The following is a 15,423-nucleotide window of genomic DNA, read 5'->3' as shown; positions in this document are numbered from 1 at the left end:
AGCCTTCACCTTACTGCACTAATAGCACATCTGTAATACCAAGCTACAGGACAAGTCTTAACAAGGTCTGTATTCGACATAGCACTTGTCTACCGGGCACTGTAGAGCAGGATGAGGAAAAGCCAGGATCCATCTCAGGTGAAGAAGGGCGAGGGGGCAATGTGTCTCCCTTTCTGACAGTTGGTTTTCTCCCGGGAAGGGGAACATGCAAAGTTATGTCTGGATTCTGGAAGTGGGAGGAGATCTTGGAGGCCGAGAAGCCCAATGCAGCACTGCAGCTCGGCTCCCTTTATCTCTGAGGGAAGCAGGGACTCCTCTTTCACTCATCTGTAACACGTCACTCTGGCCCAGCTGATGCTTTGGGGAAAAGGGGACAGGGGTCATCATCGAATTAGCAGCAATTAAGAACAGGCCATACACTGCCACAGTGTGGAGGTGTCATCCGGGCCCCAGGGACCTGAAAGCACAAACAATATTTTGAGACTACGGTTATTATCCCCAGTTTACAGAGAAAGAAACTAAGGCTTAGAAAGATGAAGACATTTAGCCAAGTGGCGGAGGTGGAGGATTCACACTCAGGTCTGCCAGATCCCAGCGTATGTGTGATGGGCTGCTTGTACGGAGGTGGAGAAAGACCCAAGAGACGTTGGTTGAATGAATGAAGGGGGTGTGTGTGTGAAGGGAAATGAACTAAGAGCCTGAGGTTGAAGGAGGGAGGAGGGGGAGAAGGAGAGAGCCTGGACCCACTCATTCAACAAATATTCCTTGGGCGCCTACACAGTAACGTGCCAAGCACTGTTCCGGGGCACTGTGTGTACAGTTGTGAACAGGACAAAGTCTCTGCCACAAGGGGCTTTCTAGTGGGGAAACAGAAATCCATCAAGAAAGGAGACACGCAAATAAGATCATCTCACATGGTGGTAAGCGCTGTGATGAAAATAAAACACGGTAGCAGGGAGGAGGCAAGTTTTGTGGCTCTGGAGGGGTGCATGGAGAAAGGGCCTGAGGCATGACCACCCCTTCCTCTCCGGGGGGACTGCCCGTCCTCCCCCACAGACGCCCATGGTTCAGTGCCCACCAGGTCCCCGCCTGCCCCAGCATCCCCCGCGCGGCGAAGCTGGGTGCCCCGGGGAGTCTGGCCACCATGCCACCTCCTCTCCTCCTCTTCTTCCTCCACCTGTTCCTTACCCCCATGGGAGTCAGGCCCCAGGAAACACACCTACTGGAGGCTAAAGGTATGTCCGGAGGGCAGAGGTGGATGGAAGGGCTGGAAACCTGGGTTCCGGTTGGGTGCCCTTGGCCAAGTCACTTACCCTCTCTGAGCCTCCATTTTGTTACTTGTAAAATTCAGGGGACGACTGCAAGGACTCTGAGGACTCTTCCACTCCCAGCTGGTGGGGTCGTTGGCTTTATAACCCAGTGTGAGGAGTGAAGGGGGCTAGGGGCTCCTCACTCCCCACCCCCATCCTCCTCTCTCTCCACAGAGGGAGGCAATGCCGTGCTGCCATGCCTTGAAGGTCTCTCAGATGGTCCCCCTGAGCAACTGGCCTGGTTTCGGGGCTCCCAATCAACACCCTTCTTAGAGCTGAACCTAGGGTTACCAGGCCTGGGCATCCATGTGGGGCCCCTGGGCACCCTGAAGGAGCCCCAGGGAACCTTGCTGCTCATCTTCAATGTCTCCGACCAGATGGGGGGCTTCTACCTGTGCCAGCGAGGCCCCTTTTCTGAGCAAGGCTGGCAGCCTGGCTGGACGGTCAGCGTGAAGGGCAGCGGTGAGGTCCGGGCTGGGGCAGGGAGGGCTGGATGAGAAGAGGGAGGCCCACCATAGATGGAGGAGGTCCAGCAGCTGAAATGGATCTGGAGGGAGGGGCTGGAGGGTCCGAGGGACAAGCTGGGAGCCAGTTTTAGGTGGCTTCTAAAAACTGCTGTGGCTTCGTGACGTCAGCACTGCGCTGCTCTGTATTTGTCTTTCACTCTTTTCTCTGAGTCGCCGTTTCTCTGTCTCTCTCTGGGTCTTTGCCTCTGCCTTTCTGGGTCTCTGTATCTCTCTGCCTCTCCTAGATGTCTCTGTATCTGGTTCTGGGTATCTTCCCAGGAGAACTGTTCCGGTGGAATGCTTCAGACCTAAATGACCCAAGCTGTGGCCTGGGGAACAGGTCCTCAGGGGGCCCCAGGCCCTCTTCTGGTCACCCCACAAGGTCCCAGCTCTATGTGTGGGCCAAGAACGGCCCTGAGACCTTACACACAGACTCTGCCTGTGCCCCACCTAACGGCACTTTGAACCAGAGCAACAACCATGGTAAGGTGCTGGGGAGATGCCAGGAAGTGGGGGGATGGGAACTGGATGGTGTGCAGGGGAGGAGACCCCAAGGACTACACTTCCCTAGCCTTGGCTCTCCTTGCCCCAGACCTCACGGTGGCCCCTGGCTCCACACTCTCGCTGTCCTGTGGGGCATCCCGTACCTCACTGGCCAGAGGCCCCATCTCCTGGATCCGTGTGCATCCCAAGAAGCCTAGGACCAAATTGCTGAGCCTAAACCTGAGTGAGGATGCCCAACTCAGAGAGATGTGGGTCATGGGCACCCTCGGGGGAAAGGCTGTTCTGTTGCTGCCCGAGACCACAGCTCAAGATGCTGGCATCTATCACTGTAACCATGGCAACGTGACCACCCAGATGCAGCTGAAGGTCACTGCCCAGTCAGGTAGAGTTTCTCCCAATTGTGGGGCATCTGAGTGGGGCTACTGGGAAGAACCGGAAGCCCGGCAACCTTGGTTCCCCAACCTGAGGGCTAGTAGCAGCCTCATCCCGAGCCCCAACCTCTACACTGAACACTGACCCCAACTTTTTCCTCCCTTGCTTCCAAGACACTACTTTTCTGGGTCTTTTACTACTGGTTGTTTCTTCCCATCAACTTTGGGAGAGGCTTCCTTCCTCCCTCATTCCTCACTGTTGGAGCCTTGAGCCCTCTTCTTATCCCTGTCTACACTTTCTCACCCTTGATTACACACTCTTCTTGTTTGACCTCCTTTACTCCCATGGCTCCGTAGGCCACCATGCCTTGGTGACTCAGCTCCATACACCCCACACCCAGCCAACTCGTGGCATTGCCATTTGATGTCCATGGACATTGCAGGCTCAACGTGTACAAAATCAAACTCGATATCTTCCTCAAGCACAGTCTTCTAGGTGGCCCTAGAAGTGAAGGACACTACCACCTGCCCATGTGCCCAAGCCAGCAACCTGGGCATCCTTCCTTTTCCTCACCTGTCCACCAAACTGGCCATAATGTTCTGCCCATTCTGTCTCCCTTCTTTCAATCCTACCATGCTACTGCAACCACAGTTCTCAAACTCATCCTGAACTTTCCCTCCAAACTCGACCTCAGCAGCACATTGCCGCATCTCACCTCTAACCTTGTGAACTTGACTTTGCCCTTTACGTTGACCATGGCTGTCCTTAACTGCAGCAGGAAGCTGATAATTATGCTCCCCTTAATCCTAACATTGTGTCTGACTATAGTCATAGTTTGTTCATGGTTTGCTTAACAGATGCCACTCCAGGCCCCGTGCCAGGCTCCGGGTCCTCAGAGGGAGGGAGGCGAGCCCTCCCTGTAGCTTGGGACGTTGAGGATCTGTGTCTTGCCCCGGCCCCCCAGACTTATGGCCCTTTGAGGTATTGAGGCTGGACAGCAAGATGCCAGCCCGGGGTCTTCATCTCATAGCTCCTTCCCCCTAGCAGTATGGCATTGGCTACTGGAGACTGGTGGCTGGATAGTCCCTGTTGTGACTTTAGTTTATCTGATCTTCTGCCTGGCTTCCCTGGTGGGCTTTCTTCATCTTCGAAGAGGTGAGTCATGTCCCCCAGCTGGTCTTCCCAAACTTACCCCTCCCTCCTCAGGAGAGGCCACACTGGCCAGTCTGACAACCATCTGTTTCTCCTCCCACACCTCCCCCACAGACCTCAGAATCCTGCCCCCACTCCTTTTCTACCCCCTCCCCCAAACTACCCGAGCTCTTTGGAATTTGAAATCCCATCTCCTCCAAGTGACTTCCCCAGCATCCCCCATATCTTCACTCTTGAGTCCCTCCTCTGATCATTCCCCTTAACTCCCCCCAGCCCTGATCCTGAGGAGGAAAAGAAAGCGAATGACAGATCCCACTAGAAGGTAATGATGCCAGTGCCCTCCAGGCTCCCACTCCTGCACTTTCACCTTATGCTTTGCACTTGCTGTTTCCTCTGCTCAGGGTGTTTTTTCTCCATCTCTATGGTTGAAATACTGCCCAACCTTCAAAGCCCAGCACCAAAGCTACCTCCTCTGTGAAGTCCTCCTTCGAGTGAGCGCAGACCCCTCTGTAGGCTGTGGCAGAACAGAGGTGCTCATAACAAGTGACCACATTTTAACCTCTGAGGGTCTAGCCTGAATCTTGAGCGTCCCCTCCAGTCCCCTCCAGGCCTGGCCTCACAGTGCAATTCCCCTTCCTCCGCCAGGTTCTTCAAAGTGACGCCTCCCCCGGGAAACGGGGCCCAGAGCCAGTACGGGAACATGCTCTCCCTCTCCACTCCCCACTCAGGCACGGGTAGGAGGCGCCGCCAGGTCCCTGACCCAGAGCTAGAGCCCCACCCACTTTCCTCATCCTTCTAGACCCCTGAGCTCCTAGCCTTCCCGAGCTCGGAGCTCCGCCTTCAGAAAAGAGCCCGCCCTATGGTGCGGAGTCCCGCCCAGGCTTTAGCCCCGCCCCCAGGACCAAGGCCCGCCCCCAGAACTCGTATCCTCGCCCCCCCAGACTCGGCACCTGAAGTCCGGTTCTGACCCCAGAACCTCGCCCGAGACTTCAGGCCACGCCTCTAGATTTAGATCCCGCCCTGCTGGCTCAAGGCTGGGTACCTAGACCCGGAGTCCTCCAGCAGGCCCTGAAGCATCCTCTGCCCGTAGCCCTGACCGCCCCCATCTCCTCTCACCCGCCAGGACGCGCCCTGCGGTGGGCTACGGGCCTGGGAGCCACCGTGCCGCCCTACGGAAATCCGCGCAGCGACGCCCAGGAGGCCAGAGCCTCGGAGTCCCGGAGCCCACCAGGGACCGGTGATTGAGGGGGATGGTTACTCACATGGGAGGTGTTGGAGCGGTCTGTGGCAGGAATAGTGGACTGGGGCCTGGAGGAGGGGGCCCGTGACCCGGTTCCCACCCCCATCCCCAAACCCCAGGCCCAGAAGAAGAGGAAGGGGAGGCCTATGAGGAGCCGGACAGTGAGGAGGGCTCCGAGTTCTACGAGAACGACTCCAACCTTGGGCAGGACCAGCTCTCCCAGGGTAAGACTGCCCTCCCTCATCCTCACCTTCTCAGCTGGGGTGGGCTGTGGGCCCTCCCTGGATCCCCCTCCTTCTCCACCAGATGGCAGCGGCTATGAGAACCCTGAGGAAGGGGTCTTGGGTCCTGAGGATGAAGACTCCTTCTCCAACGGTAATCTGGGGTACTCGTGGGGCCTCATAGACTTGGGAGAACCCACAGGGCTGTGGATCCCCTACAGGGCCGGAGTGGTCCCTGGAGTTCTCTTTTTTTGGCAGCAGCTGAATCTTACGAGAATGAGGATGAAGAACTGGCCCAGCCAGTTGCCAGGACAACAGGTGTGTGTGAGGATGGTCACATTCCTGCGGGGTGGATGGGTGGTGGTGGTGGTGTGTGTGACGCGAAGGCCGGGAGTGACTTCCCTCTTCCTCCTCCAGACTTCCTGAGCCCCCACGGGTCAGCCTGGGACCCCAGCAGGGAGGCAACCTCCCTTGGTGAGAAGTGCTTGGGACCTGCCTGTCTTTGTCCAGATTGGGTTGATGTGGCCTCGGCTCTAATGTCAGGCCCGACCTTGACCTTGGTTCTGACCCCAAACCCAAGCCCAATCCTGACCTTAGATTTGACTCCTAACTCTAACCTCAACACTGACCCCAATGCCCACCACTGACGCCCAGTATTCACCCCATCCCTCATCATCAACATCAGCCTCAACCCCAATCCAGTTCCAGCCTGGACTTTGACCTCCAGCTCACCTCAGCCACAATGCAGGCCTCACCTTTGACCCGAGCTCTCTCTACAACCTCCTCACAACTCTGACTTTGACTCCTTCCAATTCCGTTCTTCACTTTTTCTCTGACCACGACCATAATCTAACCACACGTGATCAAACCCTACAACAAACAAGGGCCCAGAACCTGATGCTAACCCTGTCACTCCTTCCTAGTACAATATTGTTCAAGCCTTCCACTTTCCTCTGCCCCTAAGACTCCCTCAGTATCTTAGGCTGCACTTCCCTTCCCCAAGCCCCCAGCATGGCTCCCAGGCTTCCAACTCTCCATCCCCTGGCCAAGCAGGGTCCCAGTCCTATGAGGATATGAGAGGGATCCTGTATGCAGTCCCCCAGCTCCGCTTTGTTCAAGCCCAGCCTGGTCCCAGTCATGAAGAAGGTGGGTGCTTCTCCCGCTGTCTCCCATTGTCCTCTGAGGCTTCCTCCCTCCCAGTTGACTTTCAGCTCCACTTATATCTTACTCCTTCCTGGTCCTGACCAGATGCAGACTCTTATGAGAATATGGATAATCCCGATGGACCAGAACCAGCATGGGGAGGAGGGGGTCACATGGGCACCTGGAGCAACTAGGTGATTCCCTTCAGGTGAGCTGGGAACTGCCCTCCAAGGATGGGAAAGAAGGAGGGAGATGAATAGGGATGGAAGTGGGGTGCTGGCTCCTGGACTGCTCCCCATTACCCTTTCTTCTGCATAGCATGGGCCTCCTCAGGCCCCTGAGATCCACACCTGACTCTGAAATCTGGGGACCCCAGCAGATGGCGCCAGCCTCTGGAGCAGTGTTACTCAGGACGCGTGTATCTGTGTACACACACAGTGTACACAAGCGAAACTTCGGCCCCCTTTGCACTCCCCAAATAAACTCAGTGAGCTCTTCCAATCCTGTGACATAGTGCCCTTGTGTGGGAGGGGAAGGGAAGGTGAGGATGCGTGTATTCCCATCCCCTCTTGAATCCAGCGGAGGAGGGAGAACTGCATCTCCGGAACCACAGGGCCTTTTCCCACCTGCGGATTGACCTGCACTCATCTCCCTCACTTGCCTGCCATTCCCGCCAGCCAGTCATTCAGTCATTGCTCATTCAGCGGTTGTATTTGTGGCGCCCAGTGAAGACGAAGCAATCCAGGAATTGGCAGTCATCACCGCCGTTTATTGAGCATCTACTATGTTCTAACATCAATGAAGGCAGTAATCATCTGTTACGTGCCAGGATTGTATCAAAGTATTTTATGTATATTTTAAGCGTGTGTATGTTTATATATATTAGCTCGTTTTATCTTCACAAACAACCCTGTTTCATAGATGAGGAGACTGAGGCAGAGACCCTAAATTACATGCCCAAGACTTACCTAGTTATTAAATGTTGGGGTCAGGACTTGAACTCTGGCCATCTAATTCCAGACCCTATATCATTCTTGACACTCTCTCTTCCTAGGTGCAGTTGTGTAGATGGAAAACTGAGGGTTAGAGAGGCCAAGTCGTGCAAGTAGCACTTCACAGAGCTGAATCCAGAAATCTGGCTGCTGTTCTAGCCATGGTGCCTACTGCCTGGTAAACTGCCTATGATATAAACCACAAACACAAAGACTTCAGAGCTAAAAGTCTCCAGGCCCATTATGTAGCAAGCTCTACCACTCCCAAATTCCTGCCTGTCTCAGGCAAAGGTGGACTCAGCCATTGATAGTCTTGGTGTCTTCTGCCTGGTCTCCCCAGCTCCAGTGCTCTTCTGAAACCCAGGACTGGCATCTGAAACCTAGTCCCTCTCCTGCTCCAGAAGTTTCAACGCTCTCTGTAAGATGGTCTAGACTTTTTCAGTACCTATATTTTTATTTCTAGAACTCCTTTCTTTTTTGCGGTACGCGGGCCTCTCACTGTTGTGGCCTCTCCCGTTGTGGAGCACAGGCTCCGGACGCGCAGGCCCAGCGGCCATGGCTCACGGGCCCAGCCACTCCGCGGCACGTGGGATCCTCCTGGACCGGGACATGAACCCGTGTCCCCTGCATCGGCAGGCGGATTCTCAACCACTGCGCCACCAGGGAAGCCCTAGAATTCCTTTTCTTAATGTACCTGTTCTTTCTTCATAATGTCCTGTGTTTGTTTTTGAGACTCTATTTCTTCTTTATCTCTGAACCTTTAAAACTTACTTTAACTGTATTAACACCATTATGATGTGCCAGGCATTGTTCTAATAAATGCTTTACAAGTAGCAGCCCATTTTACCTTCATGACAATTCTATGAGGAAGGTACGCTAAAATTATTATCACCTTAGAGCTGAGAAGACTGCGGCACAGAGAAATTAAATACTTCAGTTGCTCGCTGACTTTAGGCAACTTACTCAAGCTCAGTGACCCTCAGTGTTCCCAGTTATAAAGTAGCATTAGGGAGGAGGCGATTATCGTCATCTGTACAATGGGTGAAGCCTCCCATGGTGCATCACCATGGAAGAGTTCTTTGACTTCTTTGTGTTTCTCCTGCAGGAGTCCTTTGCCTCACTCACATCTTCTGGGGCCAGCTTGCTTTGGCTTCTGCCACAGTCTTACAGGCTACACAGGTTTCTGACCATTTTATTTAGAGCAGGCTTTTGCCCTAGGGGTTTGGTCTGACTCCAAGCCCATACTCTGGTGACTCTGGGGATTCTGATTTCCTGCCGTGACTTTTTCCAAACTGCATCCCAAGGCCTGTGGATGGATTGTTTTCCCCTCTGTCTTCTGTGCCCAGGAGAGACAGTCCTTTCTCAGCTCCCAGCTTTGCACATGGGGCTTAGTTTCAGCAGCCAGATTTCTGGATTCCATCTCTGCTCTTCCTGGGGCCTCAGCCTTAACCTCTGTCCCCATGGGGACATTAAAACTCCAATCCTAGGGATCCCAGCGTTCCCATGCGCTGCCCTCTCAATGTTGTAGCTTTGATTTCCTTCGTTATTTCTAGAACCAGGGAGATTCTGTCCTGCTTTTGAGCTCAGGTATCTATTAAGAAAAAGAAAAGAAGGAAAGCGATGCCTCTTGTTATATTTGCATAGTGTACGTTTGGAATGCAGGGGATGGGACATGAACCTTCAGCATTTCCTTGGCCTTCCATCTTGGACACAGTCCATGTGGCAGAAACAAAATAAAAAAAAAACAATAATAAATATCCCAGATCTAGCTCAGGATTCACACCCTGACCTGACCTTACCCTTCAGCTAATGTAAGCTTTCCATATTGCCAAAGTCCCCACCATTCCCTATTGCCTTTCACCCAGTCTGCTTCATTCATGTAGGTCTCCTGCCTGTGCCTGAATCATTTGAACATGACACTCCTGGTGAAAACATCCTACCTTCTCAAGGGTGAATCCATGTCTGGGTCTTCTCTGTGCCCCTGGTACCCAGCCAGGGGATGGCAAAGATCAGGAGCTCAGGAAATGAGTGGGGAAGGAGGAGTGAATGAAGGACTGTGCCAAGTCCTGAGATTCAGGGGCCAGAGGCTGGAGCTACTCCTGTGAGCTCTGCTACCCAGCGAAGTCTTGGGAGAAGATGAGGAACAGAGGTGTGCTAACTCCAGCCCAGTGCTCTGGAATTAGACTACCTGAGTTTGAATCCCAGCTCCAACCCTTTCTGGCTGTGTGACTCAAACTCTCTGTGCTGCAGTTTCCTGGTCTGTAGAATAGGGATAATAATGATAGCTACCTTAGTGAATCTTAAATGAGATGTAAAGCACATGACAGTAGCATAGTAGGCACTCGAACATTAGCTATTATTATTATTTGGCATTTATTAAGGGCCTACTGTGTCCCAGGAGCCAGAGGGCACACAGAATATTTGGATTAGGAACTCCTCCAGTGCAGGGACCTGCTCAGAAGAAAGCCACACTCCAAAGCTTCACAAATTCCCACCCCATGACCTGCTTCTTTGGCGGGGACTGGATCACTTATAGTTCCTGAACAAGATTTAGGGAGAAGGAGGCTTGAGAGAGGTTTCAGGCCCTCAGGGTCACCCCTAGTTTGCAGGGGCCTCCCAGGTAGGGACCAAGGCTGCAGAAGGGCTTTTGGTGTAATCCTTATGCTTCCAGCCTTACTATAAAGAGTGGATGAAGAGTTCCCAGGGCTAGGAGGTCCTTGGAGTCCACTCTGCCAGGTCCAGAGTCTTTGTTCCTTGGGGAACAGCCTCACCTGCTGGGGTTGTGTGCTTTCAGTCTTGACCTTGGCTGAGTCTACTTGGAGCACTTGAGGTGTGGGCTGAGTTGGGGTGTGTGTTTAGGGGATATCAGTGTAGCAGAGGAGGGGGATGGGATGGGATGTGGGTGGTCATCAAGATGCTGTACTGGGGGAACTTCCCTGGTGGCGCAGTGGTGAAGAATCCGCCTGCCAATGCAGGGGACACGGGTTTGAGCCCTGGTCTGGGAAGATACCACATGCCGCGAGCAACTAAGCCTGTGTGCCACAACTACTGAGCCTGCGTGCCACAACTACTGAAGCCCGAGCGCCTAGAGCCCGTGCTCCGCAACAAGAGAAGCCACCACAATGAGAAGCCCGCGCACTGCAACAAGGAGTAGCCCCCGCTCGCCGCAACTACAGAAATCCCGCGTGCAGCAACAAAGACCCAACGCAGCCAAAAAAAAAAAAAAAAAAAAAAAAGATGCTGTACTGGGACTTCCCTGGTGGCACAGTGGTTAAGAATCTGCCTGCCAATGCAGGGAACACGGCTTTGAGCCCTGGTCCGGGAAGATTCTACATGCCACAGAGCAACTAAGCCTGTGCACTGCAACTACTGAGCCTGCGCTCTAGAGCCCATGAGCCACAACTACTGAAGCCCGACGCCTAGAGCCCGTGCTCTGCAACAAGAGAAGCCACCGCAAGGAGAAGCCCGCGCACTGCAACGAAGAGTAGCCTCCACTCGTCGCAACTAGAGAAAGCCCGCGAGCAGCAATGAAAACCCAACACAGCCAAAAATAGATAAATAAATTAATTAATTTGTAAAAAAAAAAAGATGCTGTACTGGATGGATGTGTGAAGTACAAGTTATGTGAACGTTAAGTGTGTGAGAGACAGGTGGTATTGGGTGTATGCTGTGTGGATGTTATGTGTGAAGTATAGTGTGGCGTGTATAGTGTGAGGTGTCAGGGGAGTGAAAATTAATAAAAGGAAACCTCACTAAAATGGAGTCTGAAGGGGGAGCTTTCATGCTGTACCACTTGTCATCAATTACAGGAAAAACTGTCAGTTAAAGACCCCAACAGAAGAATCATGGACAGGAAAGAATCATCAATTACAGGTCCCAACAGGAAAAGATGTACATTAAATCTCCTAGAAGAAATCCACTACCCGAGCAACTCAGGCAATGAGAAACCATCATCACCCTGAACTTTCACGTTTCTCCAATGGACTTTCCTTCAAAACGACCCCTCCCAATGTCCTCCCTTTTCTCTATAAAATAACCTTCTTTGTTGGACTTGCCTATGGCTTTCGCTAAAGCTTCCTTGTCCCAAATTGCAATTCCTCTGCTATTCCTGAATAAACCCATTCTTGCTGGTAGAATAACTGACTTTTATTTCTAAGGCCAACGGGGGTCATGCAGTTGGAGGCAATATGGGAGGTGTGAAGTGTAGGAGGGGTGTGTCTGTGTTAGCACGCAAGTTCGTGTGCCCAATGCACAGTGAGGCCAAACAAACCAAAACATCGAGGTTTGGAGCAGAGAAAGGTTTATTCAGGCCCTGCGAGGAGACAGGTGGCTCCTGCCCTAAAAAGCCTGGAGCTCCCCAAATGGTTTGGGCAAAACATAGTTTTAAAATTTTATTTATTTATTTATGGCTGCGTTGGGTCTTCGTTGCTGCACACGGGCTTTCTTTAGTTGCAGCGAGCAGGGGCTGAGCAGGGGCTACTCTTTGTTGAGGTGCGTGGGCTTCTCATTGCTGTGGCTTCTCCTGTTGCGGTGCAGGGCTCTAGGCGCGTGGGCTCAGTAGTTGTGGCTCGCGGCCTCTAGAGCGCAGGCTCAGTAGTTGTGGCGCACGGGCTTAGTTGCTCCACGGCATGTGGGATCTTCCCAGACCAGGGCTCGAACCCGTGTCCCCTGCATTGGCAGGCAGATTCTTAACCACTGCCCCAAGTCCTGGTGGGGGGTTTTCACATCTGTAAAACAACTTAGGAAGTGTGCATCAAATATTGTTATCTAGGTATCAATACTTCAGAGAGGAGCTAAAGCAGAAGATATGGGGGGAGGGCCTGTCCCAGGAAGGCCCCATAGGGTCCTGATCGGTTACATCTGTGCTGCGTTGGGGTGCATGTTGTACAGGAGTTGTGGATACAGTAGGTGTGTGGAGGATATGTAGCCTCTGAGGTATGCAATGTCGTTGGTGGGTGTGTTGGGGAAATAAAATGAAAAAACAAAACCTTCTTCCCACCCAGAAAACCTCTACACAGAGGTAGTAGAGACAGAAAACAGTTTTATTATTATTTTTTTGAATATTTGAATTTTATTTATTTTTTATACAGCACGTTCTTATTAGTTATCTATTTTATACATATTAATGTATATGTGTCAATCCCAATCTCCCACTGCATCCCACCGCCACCCCACCCCACCACCACCCCACCCCACCACCACCCTCCACCGCCACTTTCCCCCCTTGGTGTCCATACGTTTGAGAAAACAGTTTTATTATTGAATAAGCATTAAACAGAATGCCAGATGGATTGCAAAAGCAGAAAGAAATCTCACCATTTTATATAGCCAAGCAGGTACCACCCATTATCCTGTTTTCAAGATAAGTTTTCAAAACCCATATCTTGTTTTCAAGATAAACAATGACTAGGCCTCAAGTAAGAAGACTTGACACTACCTTTAGGCACACGTAGATCATCCTAACTTTATCATGGTGATTGGCTTTTATCCAAGGGCAAGACAAACTTATGACATCTTTTTTTTTTTCTAGAGTCTGATTTATCTAGTTTCGTTTCTTTTCTTTTTTTAAAAAATTTTTATTGGAGTGTAGTTGCTTTACAGTATTTTTGATGGGAGGTGGTTTTGTATATTGCAGCAGAGCCTCCATGAAGTTAGGCTGTTATTCTCCCGCTGGAGCTGGGAGATGGGGAGATTGGGAGCTATTTCCCCTGATGCTTGCATTTCAAAAAGATGGCTCCAGAACTTATTTACAAAAGAGGAACAGACTCACAGACATAGAAAACAAACTTATGGTTACCAAAGGGGAAAGGGAGTGGGGTGGGGGGTGGAATACATTAGGAGTTTGGGATTAGCAGATACAAACTACTAAATATAAAATAGATAAACAACAAGGTCCTATTGCATAGCACAGGGAACTATATTCAATATCTTGTAATAAACTATAATGGAAAAGAATCTGAGAAAGAAAATATATAGAAAACTGAAGCACTTTGCTGTACACGAGAAACACAACATTGTAAATCAACTAAAATTAAAAAGAAAATGTCTCCCAGGTCCTGGAGTTCTGAGTTATGAGACTGGCAAGAGGCTTAGTTAGCCATTACAAAGATTTACATACATTTTGAAAAGTTCCAAGAAAGAAATTCTGAAAGAAAAGGGAGAAGGGGGAGAAGTCACGTCCCTTATTTTCAACAGGGAGAATTAAGCCTCTTACTTTTCACTTGTATTTGCCCTTCCAGGTGTTATTGAGGCGGGTTGTGCTTAGGTGTACGTTGTGGGAGGGTGTTGCAAGAGTGTATGTTGGGTTGACTTTGCCCGTGAAAAGTGTCTGTCGGGACCTCCAGTGTGAGGGAAGGTATGTATGCTGTCGAAGGTTATGCGGAGAGTTGCGCGGTATTGAAGTGTTGGTTCAGGGTCGTATTGTGCGGATTCTGTACGTGAGGAGGGGTCGTGTGCGAGGGGTCGGCGTCGAGCGGAATTACTCAGCCCACCAAGCGGTTGGGGGAAAGAATAAACGGGATACCCGTGAGGTCTGCGGTTTCTAAAAGCAATTCCCAGCCGGACTCCTTCCACTCTAGCCTGAGGGCTTGCAGACTACAATTCCCAGGATGCCCCGCTCCTCCACCAACCAGGAAAAAGACTCTCTTCAGTGGGCGGGGCTTGTAGAAGGATGGTCAGGCCAATGGGTGAGCCGGGACGAGTCGAAACCTACGCCGATTGCGCCGAGGCTGATTGGAATCTTTGGCGCCTTGGTTTCAGTGGTGAATGTGTGATGGGCGGGTGCAGCGACCAGTGAAAAGGCGGAGAGGTGGATCCAGAGGGTGTGGGCGGGGAGAGGTGCTGACTAGCAGGCAGTTCACCCAATGAAGGGCGGAAGCCGCTGGAGGGGGCCAGGCGAGTTGGCTAGAGGCGGGCGACTGTGGCAGCCGGGTGTGTGCCATGGCGGAGCCGGTGAGGAAAAAGGGCCGGCGGCCCAGCGGCGGCGGTGTCGGCCGAGGGGCTCGGGAATCCGGCAGTGGCCGGCGTCCTGGCGCTCAACGATCGCCAGCCCGGCGCACCCTGGACTCGGTGCTTGTGGACTTGGTCAGCGACAGCGATGAGGATGTCTTGGAGGTCGCAACGGCGCGGGGCGCTGCGGACCCGGCCGAGGTCCCGCTCCCGGAACCCACCGTGCCGGCCGCGCCCCGGGGCGACAGCGACAGTGACAGCGAAGGGGCGGACGCACGGCCGGCTGAAACCCCTCGGGTCTTGGTCAGGCGGCGGCGGCGGTTGCTGCTGGATCCCGAGGAGGCACCGGCGGTTCCAGTGTACTCCGAGAAGGTGCACGCGGGTCCCCGAGAGGGCTAGCGCGGAAGGGCTGGGTTTAGAAATGTTGAGGGTAGGGTTCTAGGATTGGTCTTGGGAGACTAAACGGAAGCAGGGGCTAGGAGCCTTGGGGGCAGGGTTCCTGGGGTTTCTGTAAATTGGGGAGGTGAAGGGGTTTGGAGTGTGCTGGGAGTTTGGGATTCCCAGGAGCTGGAGTGTCGGGGGTATAGAGAGCCTAAGGGTTTGGGATCCCTGATGGTTCAGAGAAGAGTTGAGGCTCCTAGGGCTGGGATTTGGGGCATATTGGGTTTTAAGGTTGGGGCCCATTGCTAAAGATCCAGGAAGATGGGGACTGGGGTCCATGGAAGTTCAGAGAGAACTGGGGGCTCCAGGAGGCTGAAGTCCCCACGTGGTAGGGTGAGCTAGGGGGCTGAGATTCCCAAGGATTCTAAGATAGCAGGATGGCTAGCAGCTTCGTAAAAAAGGGGAGCTCAGCTTGCATCCTTACAGTGCATTAGGGAAAGGGGTGTCGGAGTCAGAGTACTCATTTTTTTAAATTGAAGTGTAGTTGCTTTACAATGTTGTGTTAATTTCTGCTGTATAGCAAAGTGATTCAGTTATACATGTATGTATACACATTCTTTTTTTTTTTTTTTTTTTTTTTTTTTTTTTTTTTTT

General features: G+C 52.3%; 2 protein-coding genes across 6 annotated transcripts in view; both read left to right on the top strand.

Annotated features, from left to right (window-relative positions):
* The first annotated feature begins 1,100 nt into the window (after positions 1-1,100).
* CD19 (CD19 molecule) lies at positions 1,101-11,568 on the top strand. Of its 5 annotated transcripts, none has more exons than XM_029221354.1 (15): positions 1,101-1,235; positions 1,485-1,772; positions 2,096-2,299; positions 2,409-2,702; positions 3,737-3,847; positions 4,118-4,166; positions 4,490-4,578; positions 4,968-5,081; positions 5,204-5,308; positions 5,391-5,459; positions 5,564-5,623; positions 5,723-5,779; positions 6,359-6,451; positions 6,554-6,656; positions 11,250-11,568. In XM_029221354.1, exons 1-14 carry the CDS (start codon positions 1,145-1,147, stop codon positions 6,640-6,642), a joined length of 1,713 nt encoding a protein of 570 aa, XP_029077187.1. In that variant the 5' UTR covers positions 1,101-1,144; the 3' UTR covers positions 6,643-6,656; positions 11,250-11,568. The 5 variants fall into 5 exon arrangements, with proteins under 5 accessions (XP_029077187.1, XP_029077190.1, XP_029077188.1 ...); XM_029221357.1 differs by lacking the exon at positions 11,250-11,568 and adding an exon at positions 6,767-10,318 and having other exon boundaries at positions 3,740-3,847; positions 5,567-5,623; XM_029221355.1 differs by lacking the exon at positions 11,250-11,568 and adding an exon at positions 6,767-10,318 and having other exon boundaries at positions 3,740-3,847.
* Positions 11,569-14,379: 2,811 nt separating this feature from the next.
* NFATC2IP (nuclear factor of activated T cells 2 interacting protein) overlaps positions 14,380-15,423 on the top strand; it is a 9,577-nt gene continuing 8,533 nt past the window's right edge. The window contains exon 1 of the mRNA XM_029222258.1: positions 14,380-14,760. Coding sequence (XP_029078091.1) covers positions 14,380-14,760 — 381 coding nt within the window. The remainder of the gene's footprint in view (positions 14,761-15,423) is intronic.

Source organism: Monodon monoceros, unplaced genomic scaffold, assembly GCF_005190385.1.
Source record: "Monodon monoceros isolate NGI ecotype Baffin Bay Population unplaced genomic scaffold, NGI_Narwhal_1 Super_Scaffold_13, whole genome shotgun sequence".
Taxonomy (NCBI): domain Eukaryota; kingdom Metazoa; phylum Chordata; class Mammalia; order Artiodactyla; family Monodontidae; genus Monodon; species Monodon monoceros.
Note: the sequence above shows the minus strand (reverse complement) of the source record. Positions and strands in the feature narration are given on the sequence as shown.

Excerpts from the sequence above, each read along its gene's own strand:
- CD19 (XM_029221354.1), top strand. The coding sequence starts at position 1,145 with ATGCCACCTCCTCTCCTCCTCTTCTTCCTCCACCTGTTCCTTACCCCC. Across the intron at positions 1,236-1,484 it reads ACACCTACTGGAGGCTAAAG|AGGGAGGCAATGCCGTGCTG; the intron begins GTATGTCCGGAG and ends CTCTCTCCACAG. Across the intron at positions 4,579-4,967 it reads CACTCCCCACTCAGGCACGG|GACGCGCCCTGCGGTGGGCT; the intron begins GTAGGAGGCGCC and ends CTCACCCGCCAG.